The 25,365-nt window shown below is 47.0% G+C and overlaps 1 protein-coding gene across 1 annotated transcript; it reads left to right on the plus strand.

The window, feature by feature from the left end:
- LOC8028744 (proton myo-inositol cotransporter) lies at window positions 1-25,356 on the plus strand. The gene is made up of 9 exons (XM_029967016.4): window positions 1-584; window positions 7,804-7,963; window positions 11,579-11,790; window positions 13,637-13,748; window positions 14,445-14,608; window positions 16,119-16,233; window positions 16,836-17,092; window positions 18,757-18,909; window positions 19,806-25,356. The coding sequence occupies exons 1-9, from the start codon at window positions 182-184 to the stop codon at window positions 20,036-20,038; spliced, it is 1,809 nt and encodes a 602-aa protein (XP_029822876.1). The 5' UTR covers window positions 1-181; the 3' UTR covers window positions 20,039-25,356.
- The last annotated feature ends 9 nt before the right edge of the window (window positions 25,357-25,365 follow it).

Genomic DNA, 25,365 nt, shown 5'->3' on the forward strand with positions numbered 1-25,365 from the left:
ATTTTCATCGACTCGATCGGGGAGGGCCGACAAGCCGCCAGGTACGCCGTCCATCACTCGCGCGCTCCGTCAAGTTCGACCCGCTAGTGACAGCCTCCCGTACGATCACTCAACGACACACGGATCGCCCGCCCGCGGGGGGCCGAAGCCATTCAAGCTGGCGCGAGAGACGAAATACGATATGAATGGCTTCCAAAACGACGACGAGCGGCGGAGTATCATGTTGGACGGCGGGGCAGCCAAGACCAAGACCCCCCTGACGCGCTTGCTGCTGTGCACGACCGCTCTGTCGGCCGTCGGAGGTTTCCTGTTCGGCTACGACACGGGCGTCGTGTCCGGGGCCATGATACAGCTCCGGAGCCACTTCCAGCTCAACTACCTGTGGCAGGAGCTTGTGGTGTCCATCACCATCGCCGGGGCATGGGCGTTCGCGATCGTGGCAGGAGTCGCCACCGACGTCTTCGGTCGCAAGCCCGTCATCCTGGCGGCTAGCCTCGTCTTCACCATCGGAGCCGTGCTCATGGGGGTCGCCTTCAACAAGGGAATGCTTCTCGGCGGCAGACTCATCGTAGGAGCTGGGATCGGTAAGTTCCTCGCGCTTCCATGCATGGTGGCTCCTGCCAGAGCCCGTCCCAAATTCTTTATGCTTTGAGACGCGCGCCGATTAAAAAAATAAGCGCCGGATTAGTTGGCTTAATCCTCTGTTGTTTGGGTAGCTGTGAACGGTGCTTATCTCGTCCGTGGAGCAGTGGAAAGGTGCGCGGAAAGAAGTCACGCGCGTTCGCGTTTTCGCTACAAGTCACAGCTGGGGCTGGTCGTTGATTGTCACCGCGCCGACGGAAACTGTTCTGCAGTCACTGTTCCTTTTTTGATAGCTATCATTTCTCCGTGGACAGCTCTGTTTCATTGCTAAATCGTTCAAGAAGGAACTAAAAGAAAAAAAAAAAAAATCTTCAGCTCTATCGTTTTGATGTTCTCCCCGAACTCGATGTATGCTTTATAAACAGCGACTAAATAAGTAAATGAGTCAAGATTCCCGCACAGCTGCGTTTTCTTTTGGTTTTGCTTTGTTAGCCTTTGCATGCATGTGCTGCTGCTGTAGACGTCGTTTACTTTCTCCCAGATGATACGCAGTTGTTGTCTTATTGCCATGTGCCATTAGATGCACGCTTCAAAATTGAATTAAGCGACTTGCGTCGTGGAATTTTTTTCTTTCTTTTTCTTGTCCGGCGCAGACTCGCGTGCATTGATCTTGCAGGAGAACTCGGGAGTGGCGCTGAGTCGCTCGGGGTATCCTTTTCGATGGTTCGTCTCAAAAAGCAAAGTTGCGGCTCCGTCGAGGAATCGATTGCTTGCGCATACTAAATGTTAGCGGCACGCAAGGCCCTCTCCAATGACGTATGGAGAGCCATATCCCTTGCACTTTCTCTCGTCAGAATCGGATGTCTATTTTGGTAATTGCGTGGCTTCGTTACTGGACGCCAGATTTCCGGCCGTCACGTGATATTATTTGCTTTGGTCGAGTGGGCGTTAGAGCCGTGTATAGGGAGAGTTTGATTAATGGGAGGCGCGGGCGGAGCCAGTGCGTGCACCAAATGCAGAAAGAGGGCTTGACATGCTCTCTTGGCCTACCAGAAGCCGAAAAGAATCCCCTAGTGGTGGTAGTGAGAAACAGTTTTAATCATAGCACGCAAGAGTTTAATGTAGTAACCCTTCATGGTTGAAAATAGGGTGCACATGATCTTTCAATCATGATCATGCAGAAAGATGATCTTTAAACCCTGCCACCCTCACCCAAAACGAACAAAAGAACTTTTTTTCCTTGAAACTTGTAGTCACTTCGAGGACAGCACTTTTCAAAGCCTAAGAAACCGCCGGGGTTCGTGGTCCTAATCAAACGAAAGCCTATTAACAGCATTTCCGTGCCATAGTATTGTGAGTGATTCTTTTATCATATTGGTAATCTTTTTCTTGTTCTTCCACTGATGTCAAATTCCACAACGGTATACAATTGTTACGTTCGACCAGATGTTTATGCCATTGAGTTATTATAATGGACGCTAGAGGTGACGCAAATTGAAGCAGACAGCAACCAGTCCAAAATTGACTTCCGGTAATGCATTTCTATGGGAAAGAGTGAGTGCATTTTCTTCCTGTGCTTGATCATAAGAGCAAATATCCCGAATAATTTGTACGTACTAGGTAGCTTGTAACATTTCTCAGTTAGGCCGATGAAATAATTGGTCAGTTACGGCATTTCTCTTTCAAATTCATCGCATTAAAAATGGTGCTTTAACGGCTCCGTACGTGTATTTATGTGCACTGTAGGACACTGTTAGCGCGAACACGACATTGGCGCTTTTCAGCATGAGGGATATACATGCCAAACGAACGAAGGATATCTGAAAATTAAGGGAGACGGCAAGAACTATGCAGTAACACTGGATCGGTAACTACCCGTGCATGTACGATCAAAATGAATTGTAGGCCACGTAATATATTTCAATTTTAAATAAGTAAGTAACGCTTTATTTTTTCTGCTCGTGAAGAGGTTCGAAGATGTTTGTTCTGCGTTGAAAACATCACCCGCGGGCTCGAAATCTTGAGAACAAGTGCCCGGTAAAAGCTGCCCGGCAGAGAAAACAAACGAAAAGACACCTTTCATAGCCCACATACTTTATTCTTTATTTGAATGTTTTTATCCGCTCAATCCATGCACGACAGGGTCATTTTCATATAGTGACAGGACTGGCATATTATCTATATGCAAGAGTCACCGGAATGCTGGCGAGCCTTGAAACACTCTATATTCCTTTCGATTGTTATTTTGCTTTGAATCGTCGCTTGTTTTTACACACCTGCTGTGGAACACATGTCTGGGACTGAAATGTAGCGAAGCTAAGCATCGTTCACTGATGAAGAAAAATGCGCTAACCAGAGCAATTACTTTTACAATGTTAACCAAGGTACATGCTATTCGGTATGACCCAAATAACCAAAGCGTTCCGTGTTATTTTCCGGTGAAGAGACAAAATGCACGCGCATTTTCCCATAGGAATGCACAGGAGCACCGCAAAAGTAGACTGGTTGCTGTCTGCTTCAATTTGCATCATGGAAGTTGCATGGACACTAGCACCAGTTGAACCTCTAGCGTACATTATAATAACTCTATGGTTTATACAGCGCTTACGTCCCATCAACCATTTATTTACACAACGCTTAGTTTTTCTGATATAACAGAGGGCACACAAAAAGGGTATCTTGTAAATGACACCTGACTCACAATCCACATCTTTTGGAGCGCAGCTCTTAGGCACCCGTTTCCGTCTTGAGCAATGCAACCTGCGGTTACGCCGTCGGCGTAACCGCACGTTGCATTATGGGACGTTTCCCATAATGACGTCACATGTGATGTTACAAGGAGGAGGAGGAGAGGGTATGTCTTCCTCAAAAATAGCGTAAAAAGTTTTCCTCTAGGTTTAGCAAAAAAATTTCCCTGCTAAATTTAGCGGAAAATTTTCACGCTAAATTTAGCGGAAAAATTTCCTGCTAAATTTAGCAAAAAAATTTCACTGCTAAATTTAGCAGAAAAAATTCACCGCTATATTCAGTGGAAAAAGTTTCTGCTAAATTTAGCGGGATAATTTCCCCACTAAATTTAGAGAAAAAATTTTCCCGCTAAGTTTAGCGCAAAAATTTCCCCTTTAAATTTAGTGGAATAATTTCCCCGCTAAATTTAGCGGGGAATTTTTTCCGCTGAGTTTAGCAGGAAATGTAGTGAAAATTTCCCGCTAAATGGGAGCAGGGGGAGGAGGTGCATACCCTGTACCCTCTGTAACCTCCTCCCCTCCTCTAGAGCTGCGCTCTAATTCAGCATTACAGGGAGTTGTAAACATCTTTAATTTTTTCGCACAACCTGAAATAGTTGACGCAAAGGGGGTCAAACGGTTCACTCTATAATCCGTGCTAAAGGCTGTGTAGACATTGAACTTGTTGGCTAACGCTTTGATATTGTGACACTTTATGAAAATACTTAAGAACAACCTGCTGTAAACTTTCGTTGGGGTCTTCCCTACGGCGACTTACAGCAGTAGCCGCCCGGTCGCGCCAAAAGTAGACGACATCTAGATGAAATTACTTGATGACCAGGCACGTAGCCAGGATTTTGTTTCGGGGGGGAGGGGGGGGAGGCCCACCCATGACAAAATGCTGTATGAGGCGGGGGAGAGGAGGTCCCAGCAAAATAGAAAATTTTGGGGGGGCCCGGGCCCCATAGGCCCCCTCCCCCCCCCTCGCTACGTGCCTGCGATGAACCATTGTTTTTTTTGTTTTGTGTCCGTTTAAAGGCCGATGCACACTTTACTCTTTCCACTTTTGCCCGCCTCCTCCTTTCCTATATCCTCTCCACTTTTTACCTTGTCCCAACTTGGCTTCCCTCGCAGCTTAGGAAAGGAAAGCACCAAGGAGATTGATTACCTTCCCTGCAGAAAACTGAGGTTGTACGACAACCTTTAAAGGGCCACTGAAAAGAAAAAAAAATGTTTTTTTTTCAATAGTCTGGTTGGGACATGTGTGTCAAAAAATAAATTTTGCACAAAAATTATTTTTTTTAGAGCAATAATGATGGCGCAAGATTTATTTAAAATTCTGTGTGCGAAGTTTATGATGTCACGGAATGGTCATGTTCTCTTTCCACCTCAACAAGATGGTCATACACTCTCTCCACCTCAATGTGGTGGCCAAGCCGATCCACCTCTCCTCCAAGCACCCGAAATGCAGAGAGAGAAAACAAGGGGAAAGATGGGACTACTGACTAAAGCGCGCCTCGCACCGTGTGGCCCTTTAAGGGAATGAAAAAGAAGTCATGCACTGACCATTACAGCACTTAAAAAAACATACACCAGTTATGATTCAAAAAGGTCTGCTTTTGGCGCGACCGGGTGGCTGCTGAGCTGCCGCCGGGGCAACGCTGCTGCCATCTGTCGGGTGTTGCGCGAGTCAGGCTGCACGGCTAGCAGACGAGTGTCATAGGTAGAGAAAACCAGTTCTCGTTTCCTTTACTCTTTACTCGAGTAAGTTCATTCTTTGAAATTTTGATGCAATGTTTCCACCTCCCTCAGGCACGTCTTGGGTAAATCGTTGTACGATACTTTATTAAGCCGATTCACGCGGTCACCTTAAAGGGTTCACCCGGATTCGGGGGCACATGGTAGTTATATGGTGTGTTTGTGGTGACACGACCTTGCAGCGGTCATTTATGGAACTACATATGGCATAACGAGCGAATTGTAAAATAGAAAACGAGAGTGAAGGGAAAAATGTACGGGCAGATCTGGGCTTTCGGGTGGTTAATTGGTTTCTAAGATAAGTTTATTGTCATAATCTTTTCAGGGGGAAATTTGCCTGAAAAACTTTCGATATTGTTATAGTCAGCCATTTCTCATTGTTAGTATGTACACTTGCTCTCGCAAGTACTGCAAAATGTTTGCTCTAGTGAAGTGGAGTTCTGGGGTCACCTGGTAGATGGCACTAGCGTGCCGGTGCGTTCTAGGTATTTTCTTATTAACTGATGGCAAGGGGGTTTTTATAGCCTCACTTTCTTTTGCAGTGCGGAGTGAATATAGATTTCACATTTAAATCTTCTAAGCTTAAATGGTAAAACAAAATGGCTAGGTGGTGTAAGCTACCGCCCGATCCAAAGGGCTCAGCCGGATTCATCCATCCATCCATCCGTTCTCTCATGGTAACGGGTCACAAGAACTCGGTTGTAAGCAAACGCTGATGTGGAAGGGGCTTGCAGTCCTTGGGTGATGGTATGTTCTGTTATCTTGTGGGACAGATGGCACCTGATAGCAGCACACATGATGAAGTTGGAGAATTTCCAACTCCTTGGAACCTCTGCTTGTACTTTTAGGCAGTGGATAGGTTCGTCATGCGCAACAGGAAATATCAATGTACACGTGCCAATCTGTTTGTGAATCGAGACAAGACGTAACCTAGATATGCCAATTAGGTTGCCAAAAGGAAGAGACTGATAAGCTATGATGAACAGTCCATAGTTATTGCTGAGAGCTTGACAGAACAAATAGTTGCTTGCACGCGCGAAAACACTGAATTTTGTATTCCCGTAAACAGATGACGGACGTAGCAGCTTCTTCAAGTTGGTTGCTCATTTGCAGAGAGCATCCTGAAAACAAAAAAAAATAAAGGAACATCTGTCACACCAAGAGCCAGAGATAGAACCACGAGACCAGTCGTTCTTCCACTTTCACAGGTTCTCTCATGGTATCAAGAAAATCGATAACAAGTTCAACATCAACGTCGTCTTTCCTGCTCCTAATAAGCTTGCCAACCTGTGCAAACAAGTCAACTCACCATATTCCCACGGAACAGTAAGCTGTACCAAAAAACATCAGAACAACTTCGTCAAGTGCGCAGAGGAGGTGGTGTATTCATTTCCCCTTTCGTGCGGGAAAATGCACATAGGGCAGATTGAACGATGCCTTAATGATAGGCTCCGTGAACACAAAAACAACAGTACCAGAGCTAACTCTGGCCATCTGGGCATACACTGCCGTGATTTTGGGTGCGAGGTTCACCTGCCATCTTGTACAATTTTAGGTAGGAACAGTCACCAATTAACTAGAGAAATTATTGAAGCCGAACATATTGCCAGGAATTATGAAAACTGTATCAGTACACCATCTTTAAACCTGACAGAAAAAGAGAAAAAAAATTATAGGCGTTTTGGAGATCGGTGCACGTGATTCGGGAAATTCGGTAGTGCAAGAGGTAGAAGAAGACACATAAAAACGAGTTGTCAGTCAGCACGGTTTGTTTGAATTTCGCCCTATTTTTCGTGTGTAAGGAGTGAGTGTTGTTTTTGCAGTAGTGCGCTGTAGTGTGTGTTAAGATGACGGACATTATGCAGCCTAACAAAGCAATGTGGAATCATCATTTCGCTGCCGTTGCGGGGCTATAGGGACTTGAAAAATTGCATTTCTACATGAGACATGAGGTTTTGTGGCTTGCCGGATTGGGACAGTTATTCTTACTTTGATTTATTTGTTTTCTGCATACTATACTTCTCAATTTCTATTATTCAAAATTTTTGTATTTTATTTATTTTATTTTTTACATAGTAACACTTCTTAATTTCTATCCTTTCAAATTTTTGTATTTGATTTATTTTATGTCTGCATAGTAGACTTCCCAATTTCTATCCTTTAAAATTTTTAGTTTTACTAAATTTCCCCCCTATTTTTTTCCCCCTCTCTCTAGCACTCCGAGTCATAACTGTCAGCCTGTACCGTGGCAACCTTTCTGTTGCATCTTTTGATTAGAGTCGTGCAAATATCGGTTCAAATAGAATAGTGCAGCGTCATCCCTAACTTTACCACTGCCAAGAAAACTGGTTGCCGTGGCTTTCCCTCTCACTGTGTAGGTAATGAACGATGCAGTGCTGTGCGATTCGAACTGGTATTTGCACACCCCTACTTTTTATGGAGATTTTAGAATGCCAATCATCATCGTCATTATCACTTCTTTACTTCTATGCTAATAAACAACCAATGATCTGTAATGTGGCACAACATCTACGTGGCTTGCAAGTGACTCATGACCCCTTGCTGGTGGTCACTTTTATTTGTTGTTGCCTAGATAAACATATTTGATGGTGCAAATTCTATGCTGTGGAAAGAGACTTAGATTATTTGCTCGGTGATGGCAGTTTAAAAGAATGCTGCTGGGCCTTGGGAGGAGCGGCGGTGCTGACAAGTGCCCTCTGGGGGGTTTCCTTTGCAGGGCTGGCGTCGATGACGGTGCCGGTGTACATAGCGGAGGTGGCGCCGGCCGACATGCGAGGCTTCCTGGTGTCCATCAACCAGGTGTTCATCACAGGCGGACAGTTTGTGGCCAGCGTCGTTGACGGACTCTTCAGCACCGACTCCGTCAACGGGTGGAGGTGAGAACGGCTGTCGAAACCTGGAGCCGTTTCTATGTGTGCCCTATAATGTCCCGAGAGATAGCCCACCCAAAGTCGAGAGCAAATCGGGGAAACGTCGAGAGTGGGCTAACTTTTGTTGTGTGATCGAGGAAAGATAAAGATGCAATTTTCACATTATGTGATCTGGCAAACTTGTTATCACACACTGTAATTACAGGAAGTGGGCATATGCTTCGGTGTTATTGAAAAAATAGCAAACCATATGCCAAAAATAGAGGGTAAGTCATCTCTCAGGATATTTACTTTAAATGTAATCTGAATGGCATGTTTTATATATAGTAAAATATAATAACAGATTAATATATAATAAATATATTATATAGGTGTCCCAAAACAAAATTTGCAGGGTTTCTTTTTACCACAAAAATAAACTATGCTTTGCCAAACACTCATTCTCCGCCCAAAGGTAGCGCTCACGGCCCAAATTAGTTGTTAAAGTTTTAGCACTAACCATTATTGTACTCAAAAGTTATAAGTGTTTTTTTGAAATTTTCAGTGGGAGAAAATGGTGGCCGACAGAGCTCTCTAATGCATGGAGCTTTATAATGCCAGTTGCCAAAAACGGGAAAAATAAACCCCATTTTTCCATTAAAATTTTCAAAAAATCGCATAACTTTTAAATAAGATAACGGTTTGTGCCGAAACGTCGGCACCTGGTTCGAACCCCAACGCTACATTTGGGTGAAGAATGAGCGTTGTGCAATGCGGTTTATTTTTGCGGTGAAAAAAACACTAATCTTTTTTTTTGGGGGGGGGGGGTGGGGTGGGGTGGGGTGGGGTGGGGTGGGGTGGGGTGGGGTGGGGTGGGGTGGGGTGGGGTGGGGGGGGGGGAGGGTTGTGCTGTATAATATACTCTAAACAACTTTATTTTGGCAGACTCAATATTTTGGCAAGTTTGAGGGGGGGGGGGTGCATAGGTTAGAGATGTTTTGGGTGCGCAAAATTTTGTGATTTGGACTGTTATGCTATATATATCCATTCTATTACCATGAGGTGTATATACACTTGTGAGATAAATTTTTCGTGATATTTTTCAGGTTGCAAATTTTGCAAAACTTAAGTCCTTTTACAATAATGCATTTTACGTATACGTCGGCCACGATAGGTCCTAGCGCTGTAAAAAGAGATGGAAAAATGGCTGCCTGCACGTAGAAAGGCCAAACTTTCGCCAAATGTGCATTTAGGCGGTGCATTTTATGTGGTTAAATTTCAAAGCATAGCTTCCATTCCTGTGAGAAATGAGACAAACTTGTCAGAGGTCCGATTTTGTTCAAGTTGAGAGCAAGAGCGTTCTCAGCTGCTGATGTGGCCCCTCAGCTTGCGCATAATCAACCAATAAACAACTCTTGACCCGTTCGCGAGTTCACAATCGGACAAAACATTTGGCGAGAACGTCTCACCAACACACAAATGGCGAGAGAGGTCCTGTGGCCTCTGATGTGCTTGTCCTTAGTACTCCTTCCCTCACTGGTCAATTTGAGCTTGTGTATAGCAGCAGAACAACTTGAGGATCGTAAATAAAGCGTGAGTTGTCAGTGGCTTCCAACGCAAAATAGCAGACAGTCACAATTTTAGCTTGTGTCCGATCTCACTTCGCCACGGCTCTCGGGTCGTAGCAGACGATAAACTTTTTTTCCGATCTGTTAGCAGACAACATATGGCGTTTTCTTGGTTTATTTTTGTCTGCAAATGATGCTTCGTACCAGACAAACTGCATTCTTCGCTCGTTCTGCGAGAAACAACTTAGATTTCACTCTGGCGGTGACGGAAATTGGGCCCCAGGGTGAACAGTGGACGCATTTGCAGGCGACCGAGTTGGCGATGGCTGTAACCTGCGGCGCTATCTTTTGATAGGTGCGTCGTATGCTCGCTGTGCCCTACGACCATGTCAACATCGTAATCCCCACGACTGCATCGGCAAGCCCTACGAAACAGAGACCGGAAGAAATAGTCCGATTTTATCCTTGAGATTACACCGCGACAAACAGGCCTCTTGGTAGGCGGATTGCGTGCAAGTGTACTTGTGGTACACCTGTGACATACTTGTGTCACAGGTGTACCACCTGACACAAGCGCTGACACACTTGTGTCAGCACAGTTGTGTAAGGTGTACAACAGTTAAGTCCACTGTTGTTTCACGGCTTCTTTAAAGAACCCCTGAAAGGAAAAAAAAAAGTTTTTTTTTTTAAAAGTCTGGTTGGGACACGCGTGTCAGAAAATTAATTTTATGTGAAAAAAAAAATTTTTAGAGAAATATTGACGGCACAAGATGCGATTTAGTTGGCAGTCACCTTTTTTCCACTTGTTTTTTTTTTTTTTTTTGGCATTTCGGGCGCGTGGAGGAGAGGTGGATCGTCTTCGCCTTCACGACCGAGATGGTCAATCCATACGACTAGTGACGTCATGGACTTCGCGCACAGAATTTCAGATATATCTCTCGCCGTCAATATTCCACTAAAAAATTATTTTTTTTGCGTAAAATTTATTTATTGACACACATGTCCCAACCAGACTGTTTAAAAAGAGTGTAGAATGGTAATTCTGCCACTCCTATGCCTTTTTACAGTTTGTTTTTCTTTGTTTTGGAGCATTTGTCTTAAACTTTATAGAAGATAGAACTGAAAGGCACTAAACTATCTATTGCATCTCCGCGTACTCACTAAATTCAGTTTTGTGCCAAGTCCATCCACAGCTGACGCCAGTGTTGGAGCCAGTCAAGTGGCACCAAAAGTGCGTCATCGGGGCGCTCGTCTTCCTTGTGCGTCTGCCATATCCTGCACAACCAATCACGCACAGTAAAAGCCCCGCAACCCTGCTTTCTTTCCGTGCGCGGTTGGTGTAGCCGGTGATAGCAGACGCAGAAAGACGACGAGCGCCGTGACGACACACTTTTGACAGCGGTTCCAGAAATTGGTTTTGGGAGGAATGGGCGAGGCGACCATTAGAGCAAGTCGTAGTGAACAGTGTCCAGTAAATTATGCTTGCTGTCGCTGCCGTGTCACCTAACCAAAAAACCTAAAAGAGATGGCTAACATTCTCTTGTAATGACAGAACTTTGAAATAATCCATGAGGTGTGGCTGGTGTACATTGTTGAAATCAACTGGCCACTTCCAGTGAACAAAAGTGCTCCCGTATTTTTGAAACAAATTAAAAAAAAGAAAACGGGGGAAAAAAAGAGCTAAGAGGTCTGGGGGGGGAGGGGGCATGCCTTCTTTGCTCCCCCCCTCCTTAGGACAGCCACTGGTCGGCTGCGGTCTACTTAGAGTGAAACGGAGTATAGTCCTTGAGTTTCAAATAAAAATAGTGAACGGGGCTAGTTGGTTCACCAGGTACTAAAAGTGCTAAGAGATGGACAGAGCAAGGATAATGACGACGACAACACAAGTCCTTGAGGTTTTCTGGCACCTGAGACTTCCGAGCAGCGGGTTTGCCCAAGTAACAACTTGCTTCTCGTCTCGTCTTTTAGGGCAGAAGAGTGTGGATGTGGCAAGTAGAGAGCTCGCTCTAGGTACAAACGTAACGGACGCATTCGCCGTCTGAGTGCCCAATGTACCGTCACGGCTGTGCTGCAGGTACATGCTGGCCCTGGCAGGCGTGCCGTCGCTCATCCAGCTGTTGGGCTTCTTGGCGATGCCGGAGTCCCCGAGATGGCTTGCTAGTAAGGGCGCTTACCAGGAAGCTGTCGAGGTGCTGCGCAGGTTCCGGGGACCCCACGCCAACATCGAGCCCGAGTTCGAGGCCATGAAGAACGGCTGCATTGACGTAGAGCCTGTGGACGGACAGCGTGAGTGTCGGGGCAATACCACCCGAAAGAGAAGGCCCGCGCACAACATCGTCATTAGTGGATCTCCGACCCGCCTTGAGCGGCAGATATGCCGTAGCTCGTCGAGAGATGGCGTAAAGCAGCAGATGCGTTCGTCCTAGCGCCGGCGCGCTCCAGCGTCCCGCTCGTGAAACGCCGCTAGACGTGCCGGCGGTGTTGCTAACGCGAGCTAGGTGGCGCTGCTTGAATCCACTAGCGATGACGTAAGGGGGGGGGGGGGGGGGGGGAGGGGTGCAAGCTTCGTCTTGTAGGTAGTGTGCAGAGCGCAAGTTCATCTGCTTCTTGCACGGGGGTTGCAACAATGTCAGGATGCCATGCTCTTTTATTGGCTGATTGAAAAAAAATAAAAAATAGTGGGTAGACCTCAAGGCATCTAGCATTGAGGTCTACCCTTTCAATTGAAGCCATTCAGAGCTCAGCGTCGTTTTGATGTCGCCGCAACTCCTGCGCAAGAAGCAGACGACTTGCTCTCCGCACTGGTTCAGGGGTCCTGTGGACTGTTTGCAGGACCGACTGTTTATTCATTTTTAAAATTTATTTTTATATTTATTTACTGGTGTTGCCAATCTTGTCAGGAGATTCTAACAGGTGAGTGTACAACATCAAAATAGCATAAATTCACAAAGAACGACACCAGACGGTTTAAACAAGATGCGCTATGAGCAGTTCGAAACTTCTCCAAAAAGTAATGTTTTAGAAAGATTTTTTTTTTTTATTGAAAATAATTTTATGATTGCTCAGCTACCATGAAAAGACATTGTAGAGTCTAAAATGGTGTCAATTTAAGTATACTACTTTAAGCACATGTACCTAGTTTTCCCCCCGAAAAAGCCCTACTCTCTAATGGTACTGTCCTGTGCTCATCTTGTGGTTTTGATATGACTTTTCGTTTTTCTCAGCAAATGCGTGACTCTACAGCAAACATACATTTCGGATAATCTTTTGAGACTATAATAGTTATAGTGATTTGCACGAACATTTTTTTTCCATTTCAGAGATGTCAGTTTCGGACCAATTTTGTTCCAAAATTTGCAGACGAACATCGCTTCGGAAATTATGGCGCACGAAAACTGGCGTAAACCACTGAACCCAATTCTGCAAAACTTCTGCTGAGAATACTAAAAAGATCTGATGTTACGCATGCATTTCTGCACCCTCTCGCTGTCGCGTGCGGTACCACCATTACAACTCGTGTACTCATGGTGAACTTGATCACACAATGATTTGTCCAATCAAATGTGGGCCTTGCTTCAGATTTCATTGGCTTCATCCCACTATCTTTGGGCCTATTTGAACACACATAGACACACTCTCATGTGCCCTTGTGTTTTTTGGGTGAACACATTTTTTCGTGGATGGATGTGTTTTACTAGTTCAGTCACTTCCTGCCACTTTAAGATGTTTTCTGACACCCGAAATGTTGTGAAAATTTGTAGTTACTTTTGAAAAGGACTCATAACAAAGGCCATCAAACGTTGGCTGCAAGACGGGTGCTCTAGAATTGTGTTAATGTGGCTGGAAGCGGTTGAACAATGTCATATACGTCCGCGTAGACACACATTCGTGCAAAAAAATGGTGGCACATCCATCTGTGAATGCGGGCCTTTACTAACAACAAACGAAGCCTAGGCTACAGCAAACAAAGTTTAGGCGGTTGCAAGCGGTTGAGTGCCATTTTGAGTTTCTATGTGATACTTTGAAGACATTCAGTGATTCTTACCATGCCCGTGCTCGCACGGATAGACGTGCATGTGTCGAAGGCCGCTGGCTAGTGCTGTGGTTCTCTGAGTCGACATCTGTGTTGCAGCTGCGTCATCAGCGCTGATGCAGGTGCTGAAGACGGGACCTCTTCGCATGGCGCTGCTGGTTGGCTGTGCTCTCATGATGTTTCAGCAGATTGCAGGCATTAATACTGTCATGTGAGTTGGCATCATTGCCTTGTAAGTCCTCCCTCTGTTCACAGTTACGCCAATAGCACGGGACGGGTCACTTTAACATGATGTCCGTCTGCCGGGCCAAGTAGCTCGGTATAGTGAAGGACCCCGCTCGTTGTCATACTGCATAAGGTGTGGCGTCTGCTGCATTCCATGTTCTTTTTTAATTTTTTCAGTAGCAGTAACGCCAGTTTTAAGTGTGTCATGGATTGTTGACTTGTCCCTCGTGAATAGAGTTTCATGTTTTAAGCTCGAAAAGTAGTGCTGTCCGTCTGCTTCGAAGCTCCATTAAAGTTAGGCCATCCGGATGCTTGGACAGGCTCAACAGTGGAGTCCCATTGAATCATTTCAGGCTGTAACCTATGGCATTTATTTTCTGGGAATTTCGAATTAATTTTCTCACCTTACAAGCCAGTTTGTGTAATACTTACCTTATTTTTCGGATTACAGCCTACAGACTATGCAGGTTTAGATGTTAAAATTTTCTATGGCGTGGACTATATGAGGATTTGTTTTGTTACAGCTCGTTCGTTATAACGAGACGTGGTGGATTTCGTGAGTGACAGAGAATGTTAATGATAATTTCTGTATTGCTCTACGTCACATCTCACTATACACCGGGTGTGGACTATAGTCCAGAAAATCCAGTAAACGGCCTCTTGTTGTTTTTTCCGGTTGCAGGTATTATGGCGCTACGATCATCCAAATGTCAGGGGTGCACGACCCATCGAAAGCCATCTGGTTGGCCGCAGCGACGTCCTTCGTCAACTTTGCCAGCTCCTTCATCGGCTTGGGTTTGGTGGAGAGGGTCGGACGCCGCGTGCTTGTCCTTGTCAGCTTGGCAGGTGCGCTCTCAACTTTCTTCTTAAATGCTCCGGTCTTTGCATGAGCTCTAGCTTTCACTGAGAACCCGATTAATGAGAATCAGACCCCGCCCGTTTGGGCCTGAAGGTCACAGCTGGTTAAAAAAAAGCCTTCCTGTTCAGTGTATGTGTCGGCTATTAGTGTGTTACCCACTTGTTGTGTGTTAAAGCATACCTGCCTAGAAGTATGCTGCAGGGAGAAGTAGATAACTTTGAATTATTCTCTATGGAATTAGCATTACTGAGTCTGGCAAAAGAGGGAATAAACATACCAAACAAGGTATGACAGTGGCACATCTTTTAGCAAAACAAGCATACGATACTTCCGCGAGGAGTTTTACAATAGCCCATGAAAAAGCTCTGCATACGCAAAGAATAGCGTCGTCACCACTCCGCGTGGGCCAAACGCTAACTGCGTTTGGCACTTAGCGGGCGCCGTTTTAGCGTACGCTATTTTTTGGAAATTGCGCACATATGGAGAGAGTCTCTGTCTTCCTCCCAGGAGGATTCATAATGCGCGATAGGTAAGCTGAATCGAAGCTGAGTGCAGTTAGAAAATGGCGGCTCCCAGGACTGTGGCTCTGACCCCCCATTCACACTGGAAGCGGATCCGCGTTCGCGAAGCGGTTGCGAAAGCGGTTGTATAAAGATCCAGTGCAATTGCACGCGCATTTGATGTCATCGTGTGCACGTGCGATTGTACTGAATCCTTATACAACCGCGTTCGCAACCGCTTTGCGAACGCAGATCCGCTTCCAGTGTGAATGAGCCCTGACTGCCGTCGTGAGTGTGAGGTCGGTGGCGTCCTTGTGGCTGCAATTTTCAGTACAGGACGACACAGCACTCCTATGGGAGGTGCACTTTGCAAACGGTTTGGAAGACCCAGCAACATGGGCAACGATTGCCGGCAACTTGCTGCGGCAAACATAGGGTGTGCGAAGATCAGTATACGAGACCTCTTGCCGAGGCAACGCCAGCAGACACGACCGGTCGACCACTGGCATTGTATTCTCATATTTAAACAAATCTATAGTACTTAATACCTTAAAGAAAAAAAAAAAAATTTTTTTTTTGTCAAGTTACAGCATTTTGTGTGTGAAATAAAAATTGTTTCTGTACCTTGGCGGCGTTTCAAGCATGAGATGCTTGGGTTTTGCGTCGCGGCAACGGAACGCTGTTCTAAAACTCTCTTGCTTGGCGTGCGCTAACGTAAGCGCTAGATTTAACGCTAACGTGCACTAAAAATATGTACAGTTCTCTAAAACTTCCTAGTATAATGCATTTGTTTGTTGAAAAATGTGTTTGTGTCGTCCCTCGGTTTATGCATTAATTCCCTCTTCTGGCGTGAGTGGCGCGCGCACCATGTGTGGTGCGCGCGCCACTCATGGTTAGAAAAAAAAGTTAGAGCTTTTGTCGTCTGCATACCAACGTGCTCGTAAGGTGCTTGTGTTCACTTGTTTCATTGTCGTCGTCTTTTTTCGTCCGGCCGCAGGGGTCATAGCGAGCCTGTGCGTGCTGGCTGTCGGGTTCCAGATGGCGGAGCTGCATTCGGCGACCGCCCTTCCAGCTGGAGAAGGGCTGCTCACTGGTGTCTGCGCAAACTACAGGCGAGCGTTTACCTCATGCAGTTGGAAGGACGACAGCATGGAAGACGGCATGACATGCATTGTTTCCTCTGCGTCGTCTTATCTGTTGGCGTCTTTCGAATTCCAACGCTTAACAACGTGTTCGGTGCAGATGTATTGGACAGGCTTGAGGTGGGGGGGGAAGCAGTCGCCCCTTTTTCCCCTCCCCCTCTCCCAATCTCTTTCAACGAAAGAACACGGCCGTGGAACATTTGCAATTTTAATATATTTAATTTTTTTTTTTTTTGGGGGGGGGGGGGGGGCATAATTATTTTACTATTGGCTCGAAAACCTTTCGACAATGTCACGAATGGCTGTTTCACATCACATGGGTAGGACGCACATTTGATGTCGCAAACACTGCAAAACATGACGTTGTGACGTTAGATAGGAACCGTAAGAGGTAGCTATTGAAACGTCTCATCGCCAACAGCCTACTTCTTGGCATGAAATCGCCGAACACCTCGAAATTCCCGGAATCAGGCGGATTTGCGTTTTATACCACGTCGAGCAGCACCAACAGTGTGCGACGGGCGTGAAGAGGGAACGACGGGTGCTTGACCGCCGGCCGCTCGTCCCCCCAGCACCTGCGCTTCCTGCACGACCAATCCCAGCTGCGGCTTCTGCTACCCGGGGAGTGCGGGGAGCTCCGCAAACGGCACCTGCCTTCCGAGCAGCCCCAGCAGCCTGGACGTTTCCTCGGTGGGCGAGTGCCGGGCCGGGAACGGCACGGGGACCGTGGCAACGCCGGGCTACGTCTGGGCGTTCGACTGGTGCCCGAGCCCATACTGGTGGATGACCATCCTTGGACTCCTGCTCTACCTGCTCTCCTTCTCCCCCGGTACGTCGGCCGCTAGTCGGGGGGTTAATGACGGGTCGAGCCGGCGCCGCCAGACCAGTACGTCGGCCATGGATTGGCATTACGACGAGTTCGGCTGGCGTCGCTGGGTTAGTATGTTGGCAACAGGTCAGCATTGCAGTAGGTGTAACTGGCATTGCTGGACTGTCGGCCATGGGTTTGTGGTGTAAGGAGTTGAGCTGTCCTTACCGGGCCAGTATGTCGGCCACAGTTTGTCATTACGACGAGTTGAGTCGGCATTGCCGGGCATTAGGACGGGTTCAATGGGCGTCGCTAGGTTTCTAGGGACTCTGGCAGAATGCTGCCATTTCCTAGTGTTGATGCCGAGAGGTGGCACACCACACCAGACTCCCTAGTCTTTGCGAGGGTCTACAGTCGACTCTCATTAATTCAAACTCTAGGAGGCCACAGACTCTAGTTTGAAGTATCAAAAGTTTGAATTATCATAAATTCATCTAAATATGATGTGAGGCAAAGTAGCAATTTGATATAGGAATAGCTAGACATACCAAGCAGATTTTTTACTCTTCCTCTACAAGGCCTATATATAAGCAGGCATACACATAAAACGTTGGTGGAGCAAATAATGGTTTTTAGCCGAATATTTTTTAATTGAATGTCGAATAGTTTCTCCAAGCCTTTTACTACCATTGTACCGTGCTTAAACAAAAATTCAGTTGAACTTGTGAAGGTTGTTCTCAACCTTACACTTGATACTTCTGAGCTCAGTTAGTTTTAACATAGCTACGTATATCTGTGAACCGTGGCCTCCGAAGGTCCAATGCCTACATTGGTGCGGCATGTAAATGACAGATTTGACATAAAATTAAACCTAAAGAAACATCCAGCTATCCTAATCGAGGGGATTTATGAGTGTGCTTGCTACATGCAAATACTCTTTCTTTAATCTCAAACTGAACCCTCTTAGAAAAAGAAAAAACAAGCTCGAACAATGAATGCAGATTGCCAGGCGAGTTCTGCTCGCATTATTGCGATGAGTCAGTCCCATCGAGTGCGCTTATTACCGAGCACCCGCATACTGCGGAAGCGATGTCCGCTAGCTTTGTGGGTATGCGGAGCGCAAGTCCGTCTGCTTCTTGCACAGGGGTTGCAATGATGTCAGAATGCTGAGCTCTCATTGGCTGATAGAAAAGAAAAATAGTGGGTAGACCTCAAGGCATCTAGCATTCAGGTCTACCCACTATCCTTTCAATCAAAGCTAATCGGAGCTCGGCGTCGTTCTCACCGCAACTCCTGCACAGAAGCAGACGACTCGCTCTCCGCATTGCTTTCCCAGAGTACACAGTGCTCGGTGAGAAGCGCACTCAAAAGGGCGGACGCGCTGCGATGAACAAATAGAATGAATTAAGCGAAAATGCTATTTGAATGAAGCCGCTATTAAATGCATTGAAAACATAGACAACCAAATGTTTTTAATTTGTTTGCCGGAAGTACGAAGTATCCTAGTTTTAATTATCGCGACTCCACTGTAGTAGCAGAACGCAGCCACTTCCCAGTCTTGATGCTGACGCCGAGCCACAGCGAGTCTTTCGGTGCTCCGCGATCACCCAGTAATCCCAAAATCTTAGCCCGTCAAGTGTCCATGAATACGCGGCGGTGATTCTTCTGGACTGATCGCCCCTCAGGCCTGGGTGCCATGCCGTGGACCATCAACTCGGAGATCTACCCTCTGTGGGCGCGTTCCACCTGCTTCTCCCTGGCCACCTCCATCAACTGGGCCTTCAACCTCCTCGTGTCCATGAGCTTCCTCACCCTCACCGACGCAATCACCAAATACGGTGAGTCCGAGACCATGGTGCCCGGAACGTGCCTCCGACCGATGTGTTTATACCGCATTTTCATTTGCGGTCCCTCGATTTCCGCCGAACGACGTCGTGGAAGTGTCGTGTCGTCGTCTGCCGCGATCCCGGCGTTGTCACAGCACCGGTGGTGGGTGTAGCAGACGCCTCGGATGATTTGGCAGCCAGAAATGGCGACATTCGACGGCACGTCCCAACGGCTTTCGTGACGTTGTTTGTCGCTACGTTGGGACCCGTTTTGATGCACGTGCGGTGTGGGATTCTAGACACTAGCCGGAGACGCGTTTAAGGCACCGTACGGAGGCACGCGCCGTAGAGTGCGGAGTCGCGATTGGTCCTACCGTTACCGGACGCTGTTGCGTCCGTCTTTGTGTTGTGCGAATAACTTTTGGTGCGGTGGTATCGAGGCCATTAATTTCTCATTGAACTGTACAGGGTGTTTTTTTCCTAGGTTTTACAGACTTGTTTTAAAAAAAAACTTGTGCAAGCTACAGTGATGCGGTCTATGTAGGTGAGCTAGATGGCCAAGGGGACATAATAAGGGGGCTACTCGTCGGGATGATCTCAATAATTGACTAAAATTTGTTCGTAGACTTTCTTGTTAGTGGAAATAAACATATGGATCCAAATTAGTAACTTGCCGAGTGTCATTGAAAATCACTAAATCAGTTGGTTTTTTGGAAAGATTTAGAGAGCGTGGGAAGCACTGTAGGGGCAGTAAAGTCACCACTCGTGCAATAAGCGCGAGGCTGTCGATACAAACATTTTGTTGACAATCTTATTTGCTTCGAGTAACGATACAGCTTAGATGCTTGACAATTGTGGCCGGCACGGGCTTCTTTGAGAACGACCGCCATTGGTGCCCGCCGTTGCAGGGACCTTCTGGCTGTATGCGGGGGTGTCTGCCCTTGGCTGGCTCTTCTTCTTCCTCTTCCTGCCGGAGAGCAAGGGCAAGTCCCTGGAGGAGGTGGAGGACCTGTTTGCCCACCCCTGGTGGAGCGACTCCACCACCCGGGACAACAAGAAGACCGTACAGTACGTCCACATCCGGGGACTCAACCACGCTTACACCACCGACGAGGCCGACTCGGGCGAGGAAGATCGCTGATCCTTCCCTCGCTCCACCTGCAGGGTCGGCGACCCCGCCGGGACGCTTTCGCACGGGTGGGAAAGGCGCCACGGCCTCTCCCGCCGTCGTTTTTTCGGGGGTTGGGTAAAGGGGACACCAAGAAAGTTTCGAACGTTATCTAATTAACGCGTTTTATGATAACGAGGGTGATCGGGACGTTAAGGTAGTTTTTCAGAAATGTTTAGGGCGAATGTATTTTTTTCGAGGGAAACCGCTTTCAAAGATTGACGTGTAGAAAGAGAGGGAACTTTTGCGTTGCTGTCTTCTTCGTCGCTCGTTGAATAGGTCAACAACGATGGACCGATCTCACTAACCGATCCACGCACGCGTGATGTTGCCGTAACCGAAATTCTTAGACCTATCGGTTGACGAGCTTCGTGGAAGAGCGTCGTTCAAAAATGGTCCTTCTCCTTTGCCCTTGCGTGAGCAAGTACGGGCGGACAGGGACTCCCCGTTGCCCGTGCTCCCACGGGCAACGGCGAAGGACCATTTTCGGACGATGCTCCTTTTGTACAAACTTGCTATCTCTTATAAAAAACGCTGTAGAATCGCTTTCCACAGCAGGCAATGTGCATCCAATGTTCCACCGATTCCATCGCTTCGTTCCATACGGGCCGGGTCAATAGCGTAGCGAGTACCACTAAGCAGATGGATGTTCTGGATGCTTGTCAACCGACTTTGATCTAGAAGCTTCGGACATAGCTTCAGTCACAGGAAGCATGAGACAGCTCGTGCCGTCTCGTGCTTTGCTTGTGCGAACCTACGGCGCACTTATCGCATTCGCAAAAAACGAAAAGTTGCCACGATCTCTGCTGTCTGCGGCGACGTTATGAAACTGGCCGGCGAGATCGGTCTATTACTTGACTGCGATGACGTGGTCGAGCGATTGCTGTAGAGCTCGGCGGAGAGCACGAGTTAGTGATTGCTTTCGACGGTGTCCAAAGCAGCTCTCGAAAGTACTGGCTCATGCCTCCGTATGCAACAGAATTCACTCCAGCCACCTTTTTGCGTCGTCTTCGCGTTTCGACGTGCCGCTACGCCATCTACGGTTTTCCGATGCTGCGGAGTCCGTTTCGGACACACGGCAGTAGCAGCAATGCTGGCAGGGTACCGCCAGCAAACGTCTACTGCAGACTCCAAGTTTGAAATTTTCTTCGGTGTCCCCTTTAACCCTCGGGTGTTAGGCTACCAACCCTGGCTCAGAAATCGCTGGATACCACCAAAGTACCAAAGCTCCGGAACTTCTCACGTCCTTGTGTCCTGGTGCTGAGTGCCGAGTTGCGACGGAACGCAGCTGCACTCCGGTGGCATCCAGCGACTCTTTCCCGCGGTTGGCACACGGCGAGAAGCAACTCCTGCGGTTGCGGAGTCCTTGCACGCCGGTTTTTTCGCGTTATTGTTGGCGATTTTGTTTACACGATTGTTGTAGAAGGAGTACAAGTGGTGCTGTAGGGAAGGAGGATTTAATTTGGAGGCCTCAAAGCGCCTCCGGGGGTGCTGCGAGAATTCGGTTGTTTCGCGATGTAGTGAAATTTTTTCTTCTTTATTTTAGTGATTTTTGATTTTGTGTATATATGCGTTCTGTCTCGTGTCTCATCTCTCTCGTCCCTAGCATTTAAACGGAATCATCATTCTTCACCTCAATTTTTTTTATATTACGTGCGTCGTTAACCTCTATTTCTACTCGTTTCCTCCCCCCTTACATTTTTTGTTAAGAGGAAAGAGTACGGTAAAGCTGCGACAACTTTGGAGCACGCACGTTAATGGCGTGACGCCGTCTTCTCTTTATTTTTGGAGATGTTCGTTCGAACAGCTTTCACCCTTCGATCACATGCCGCTTCCGAACGACCTCGCCGAGATCGTTCGGGCCACGATACAATTGCCCCGAATCCGACCATGCTTTCATCGTTTCTGGGGAGGCCGCACAATGGGCTACACGGCCCGCCGATCCCAAGAACACAATCACTTTGATCCACCGTCGCGTCTGCGGCGACGAGGCACCGTTTAGCGTCGCACCATTCACCCACGTTCTAGTCACCGCCTGAGAGTGAAGGAGTGACATTGCAAATGTCAATCTGTACTTGCTCGAGAAGCGTAACGCGGCTTCGACGGCTGTGCAGCTCGTGCCGCGTTACCTTCTCTAATCTCGTCATTCGACTGTTCGTTCTGATTTTTTGTCCGCAACGTTTATCGCAAGGCTTCGACTGGGGATGTTCGTTTTGGCTCCATTAATAGCCCACCATTAAGGGGGCCCGTTAAGGGCACCATTATTAATCGCTTTTGAAATCTCGTGGTCCTTTCTAACAATGACGCACGTCACCCCGCCATTTAGAAATGTGCCCCTTTCTCGTCACTCGACCACAGTGGTCCCTGTCAGTACGCTAGTCGGCGATTAAGTCCCAAGGAAGACGTGAAGGGCTGAGATAGCTTCTCCCCAGCCACGTTGCAATAGGAGGCAAGGACCAATAGGAATTCGCGTTTCCTTCGGCACGACTCGCCGTGTGTTGGAAACATCGGGCGGACGCCCCTTTCTAGCCGCAGAAGTCTTAGCAATACCTTGGCGTCATACAGGGCAAACTCGTTTCCATCTCGCAAACATGCAGCGTTTGTTCATTTCACGAGGGTTACGGTCGACATTCCGTTTGAATGGATCGTGTTGTTTTGCCATTTATGACTTGTTTTTACGGTGTGGAGTTTACTATTATGTACAGTGTTTGTTTGGTTTACGAGGTTAATGGTAGTCATTCTGTTTCAGCGAATTGTACAGTTTTGATGTTTATGACATGTTTCTGCCATGTTTACTGGTAGGAGGTCAGTCTGTGTTAAATCACATGCTTATATAAGGAGTCACTTACTCTTTTTTGTGATAGATATTTCACTTAGAAACCGTGTCCCTTTGCATTTTTGATTTGGTGGCGGTCGCGGACCGAACGGAGGTATTATTTTCTTGTTACCGTTATTGATGCAATACTGTGAATAGACCAATGCCTTGACGGCGAAACTTTGAAAGTATATAGCAAACATATTTTCCCATAGTTGACTAGCACAATGTTACACTCCGACACGCATTGCCACCCACGAGCTATAATTTGCAGCAATAACACCCGCAGGTCTGAGGCCGGTCTGTTCCAACATTGTGCCAACATTTGTTTTGTGTGCTTCTGGTATCATCATGAGCTGAAAGAAAAAAATGGCAGCTTCATTGTTGTTTCGAAAGCCAATGTCTGCTTTTTGCCTAGTAGTAGACTTACTTTTACCCAGAAGTGGAACTTGGGTTAGAAAATTCCGAAATGGCCGTCGTTAGTGCGACCGCCTCTGTCCTGTTTTAGAGCAGTCGTAAAGCCAACATTCCGTAAGCGAATTTTCGCACGTAAAAACATTCCACTGCCGACTAGGTAAATTAAACGTGTTACAAGACTTTCATTAACGGGATACAAACTAAACATGAGTTATCATGTTAGAGGACATTTTTAACATGAAGATGGAGACAAGAGTGGTGCCTCTGAATTACAAGCAGAAATATAAAATGTAGTTTGATACCAACAACGATAAGTCCCTTATTTAGCACCTAAAAACCGTGGGAAATGGCAACAGAATTGCCCCAATTGCAATCCAGCGGTTCTAAAGCTTTTCAATCTGAAGGGAACGCCCTTCTGCCTTGAATGGCATTGTTGCGGTAAAGCAGTACGGGAGGCTACAGACCTTGTAAACGGTAAGGGAGTGTTTGGCTCACTCAAGCCAAGTATCAATGAGTATCATTTGGCTCACTCAAGCCAAGTATCAATGAGTAGCCAAGTATCAATCTACGATCTGCTAAAATAGTGCTTAAACTTAAAGAGCGCCTTACTTAGGGGGCTGGGGTGAGAAATTTGAGTGCTCTGCGAAGCTATGACGGGGTGCTTTGGGGGGCCCGACACAGTTCCTAAGAGACCAGCTTGAGAACTTATGCTTGGATTCTGATACTTTAAGACCCCGAGTCTGTAAATATTGTTACGGAAGAGAACATTGGCCCGATGTTGGCACAGTCTTGGCACAATGTTGGCCGGCACGCCGACCTCCGCTTGAACGAGTGGACGCGTCTCCTATGCACGCTGGCAACCAAGCGCATCCTCTCATAGCAGTTAGATGCCTACTTTTGGCAACCCCGCAATTCCCGGTCGGGCATTCTTTGTGTTTTTACGAAAGGCAGGCTACATCTAACCTAGTTGCGTGCGAGCTACTTTTGTTCAGAACCGTCGTCCAGTGTGCTGTGATACCATTTTGAAAAAAGAAAAAGACTGCGTCCTGCCTTTGCCGGCTCCTTTCTCGCTTTACGGAGACTACAGAGCGATCAAAAGTGACGCGAACAAACCTGTGCACCGTCTCGAAACGGCTCGGGCTACGGCCGTTGGAGGGCGGCCGGTAGCCGGTCTCCCGGCGTACTTAGCAAGTATGTTCAGCCATCGCACGTTCCTTCGAGCAATGTCAGGCACGCCTTTGTACTGACCGTTTTTTGGAGACTACAGAGTGGGCCGACGTCGTTCGAGTTGACCAAGTGCGGCGTCGAAGTGTCCGCAAAGTTTTCAAGGCTCGTCTCAAAGATTTTAAATTAACGCTTCTCTCCTTTCGCGGCCGACGTATGTTTCCACAAGCCGAAACGGGTGCTGTTCAAGCGGCGCTTCGTTTCGCCGAGCAAACAAAGTGCGTCACCGGTCATTCCATACAAAGTAAGAAACACGCGTTATTCGTCATTCTCCGCAAACCGATGCTTTGCAGGTTGACGCCACCAAAGTCAGTTATATATATATAATATTATATACATCCATACTTGTAATGTTGCACCTTTCTTCGAAGCTATACATGCTAGCACTCCGACAAAGGATAAAACACTGTTTAGATCGTACCGTTGTGACGTGAGTGCAGAGTTTTATTGCCGGTTCGAAGGGCATTCTTGTTTCGTGACCCTTCCATACGTCTCTCTGTCTCGTGCATGGTAATATGCGACAGACTGCGAGAGCGCGTTATGCAAGATGTGAGAAATCCCTTTTTCAACATTGATTTTTTGGACACGTTGTTATTGTAATGCACTTGTGCATGTGTTAGTTTGGTCCTGTTGAGAGGGGCACGGAGGTGTTCCGCCGCGGACGTGACATACGCGCGCTCGGCGGAACGATGTTATGATTGCTCGAGACGTTGGTATGCCAAGAGGCTTTTATTCTCTGCCCACGTCTTGGTGTGCATTCGTGTAAAAATAAAAAAAATAATAAACAGGCTTCCGCAAGTCATTAAAGAAGCGGAAGTCATCTGTACGTTGACAATGCTGTGTC

This window comes from Ixodes scapularis, unplaced genomic scaffold (assembly GCF_016920785.2).
Source record: "Ixodes scapularis isolate PalLabHiFi unplaced genomic scaffold, ASM1692078v2 PGA_scaffold8__174_contigs__length_109621045, whole genome shotgun sequence".
Taxonomy (NCBI): domain Eukaryota; kingdom Metazoa; phylum Arthropoda; class Arachnida; order Ixodida; family Ixodidae; genus Ixodes; species Ixodes scapularis.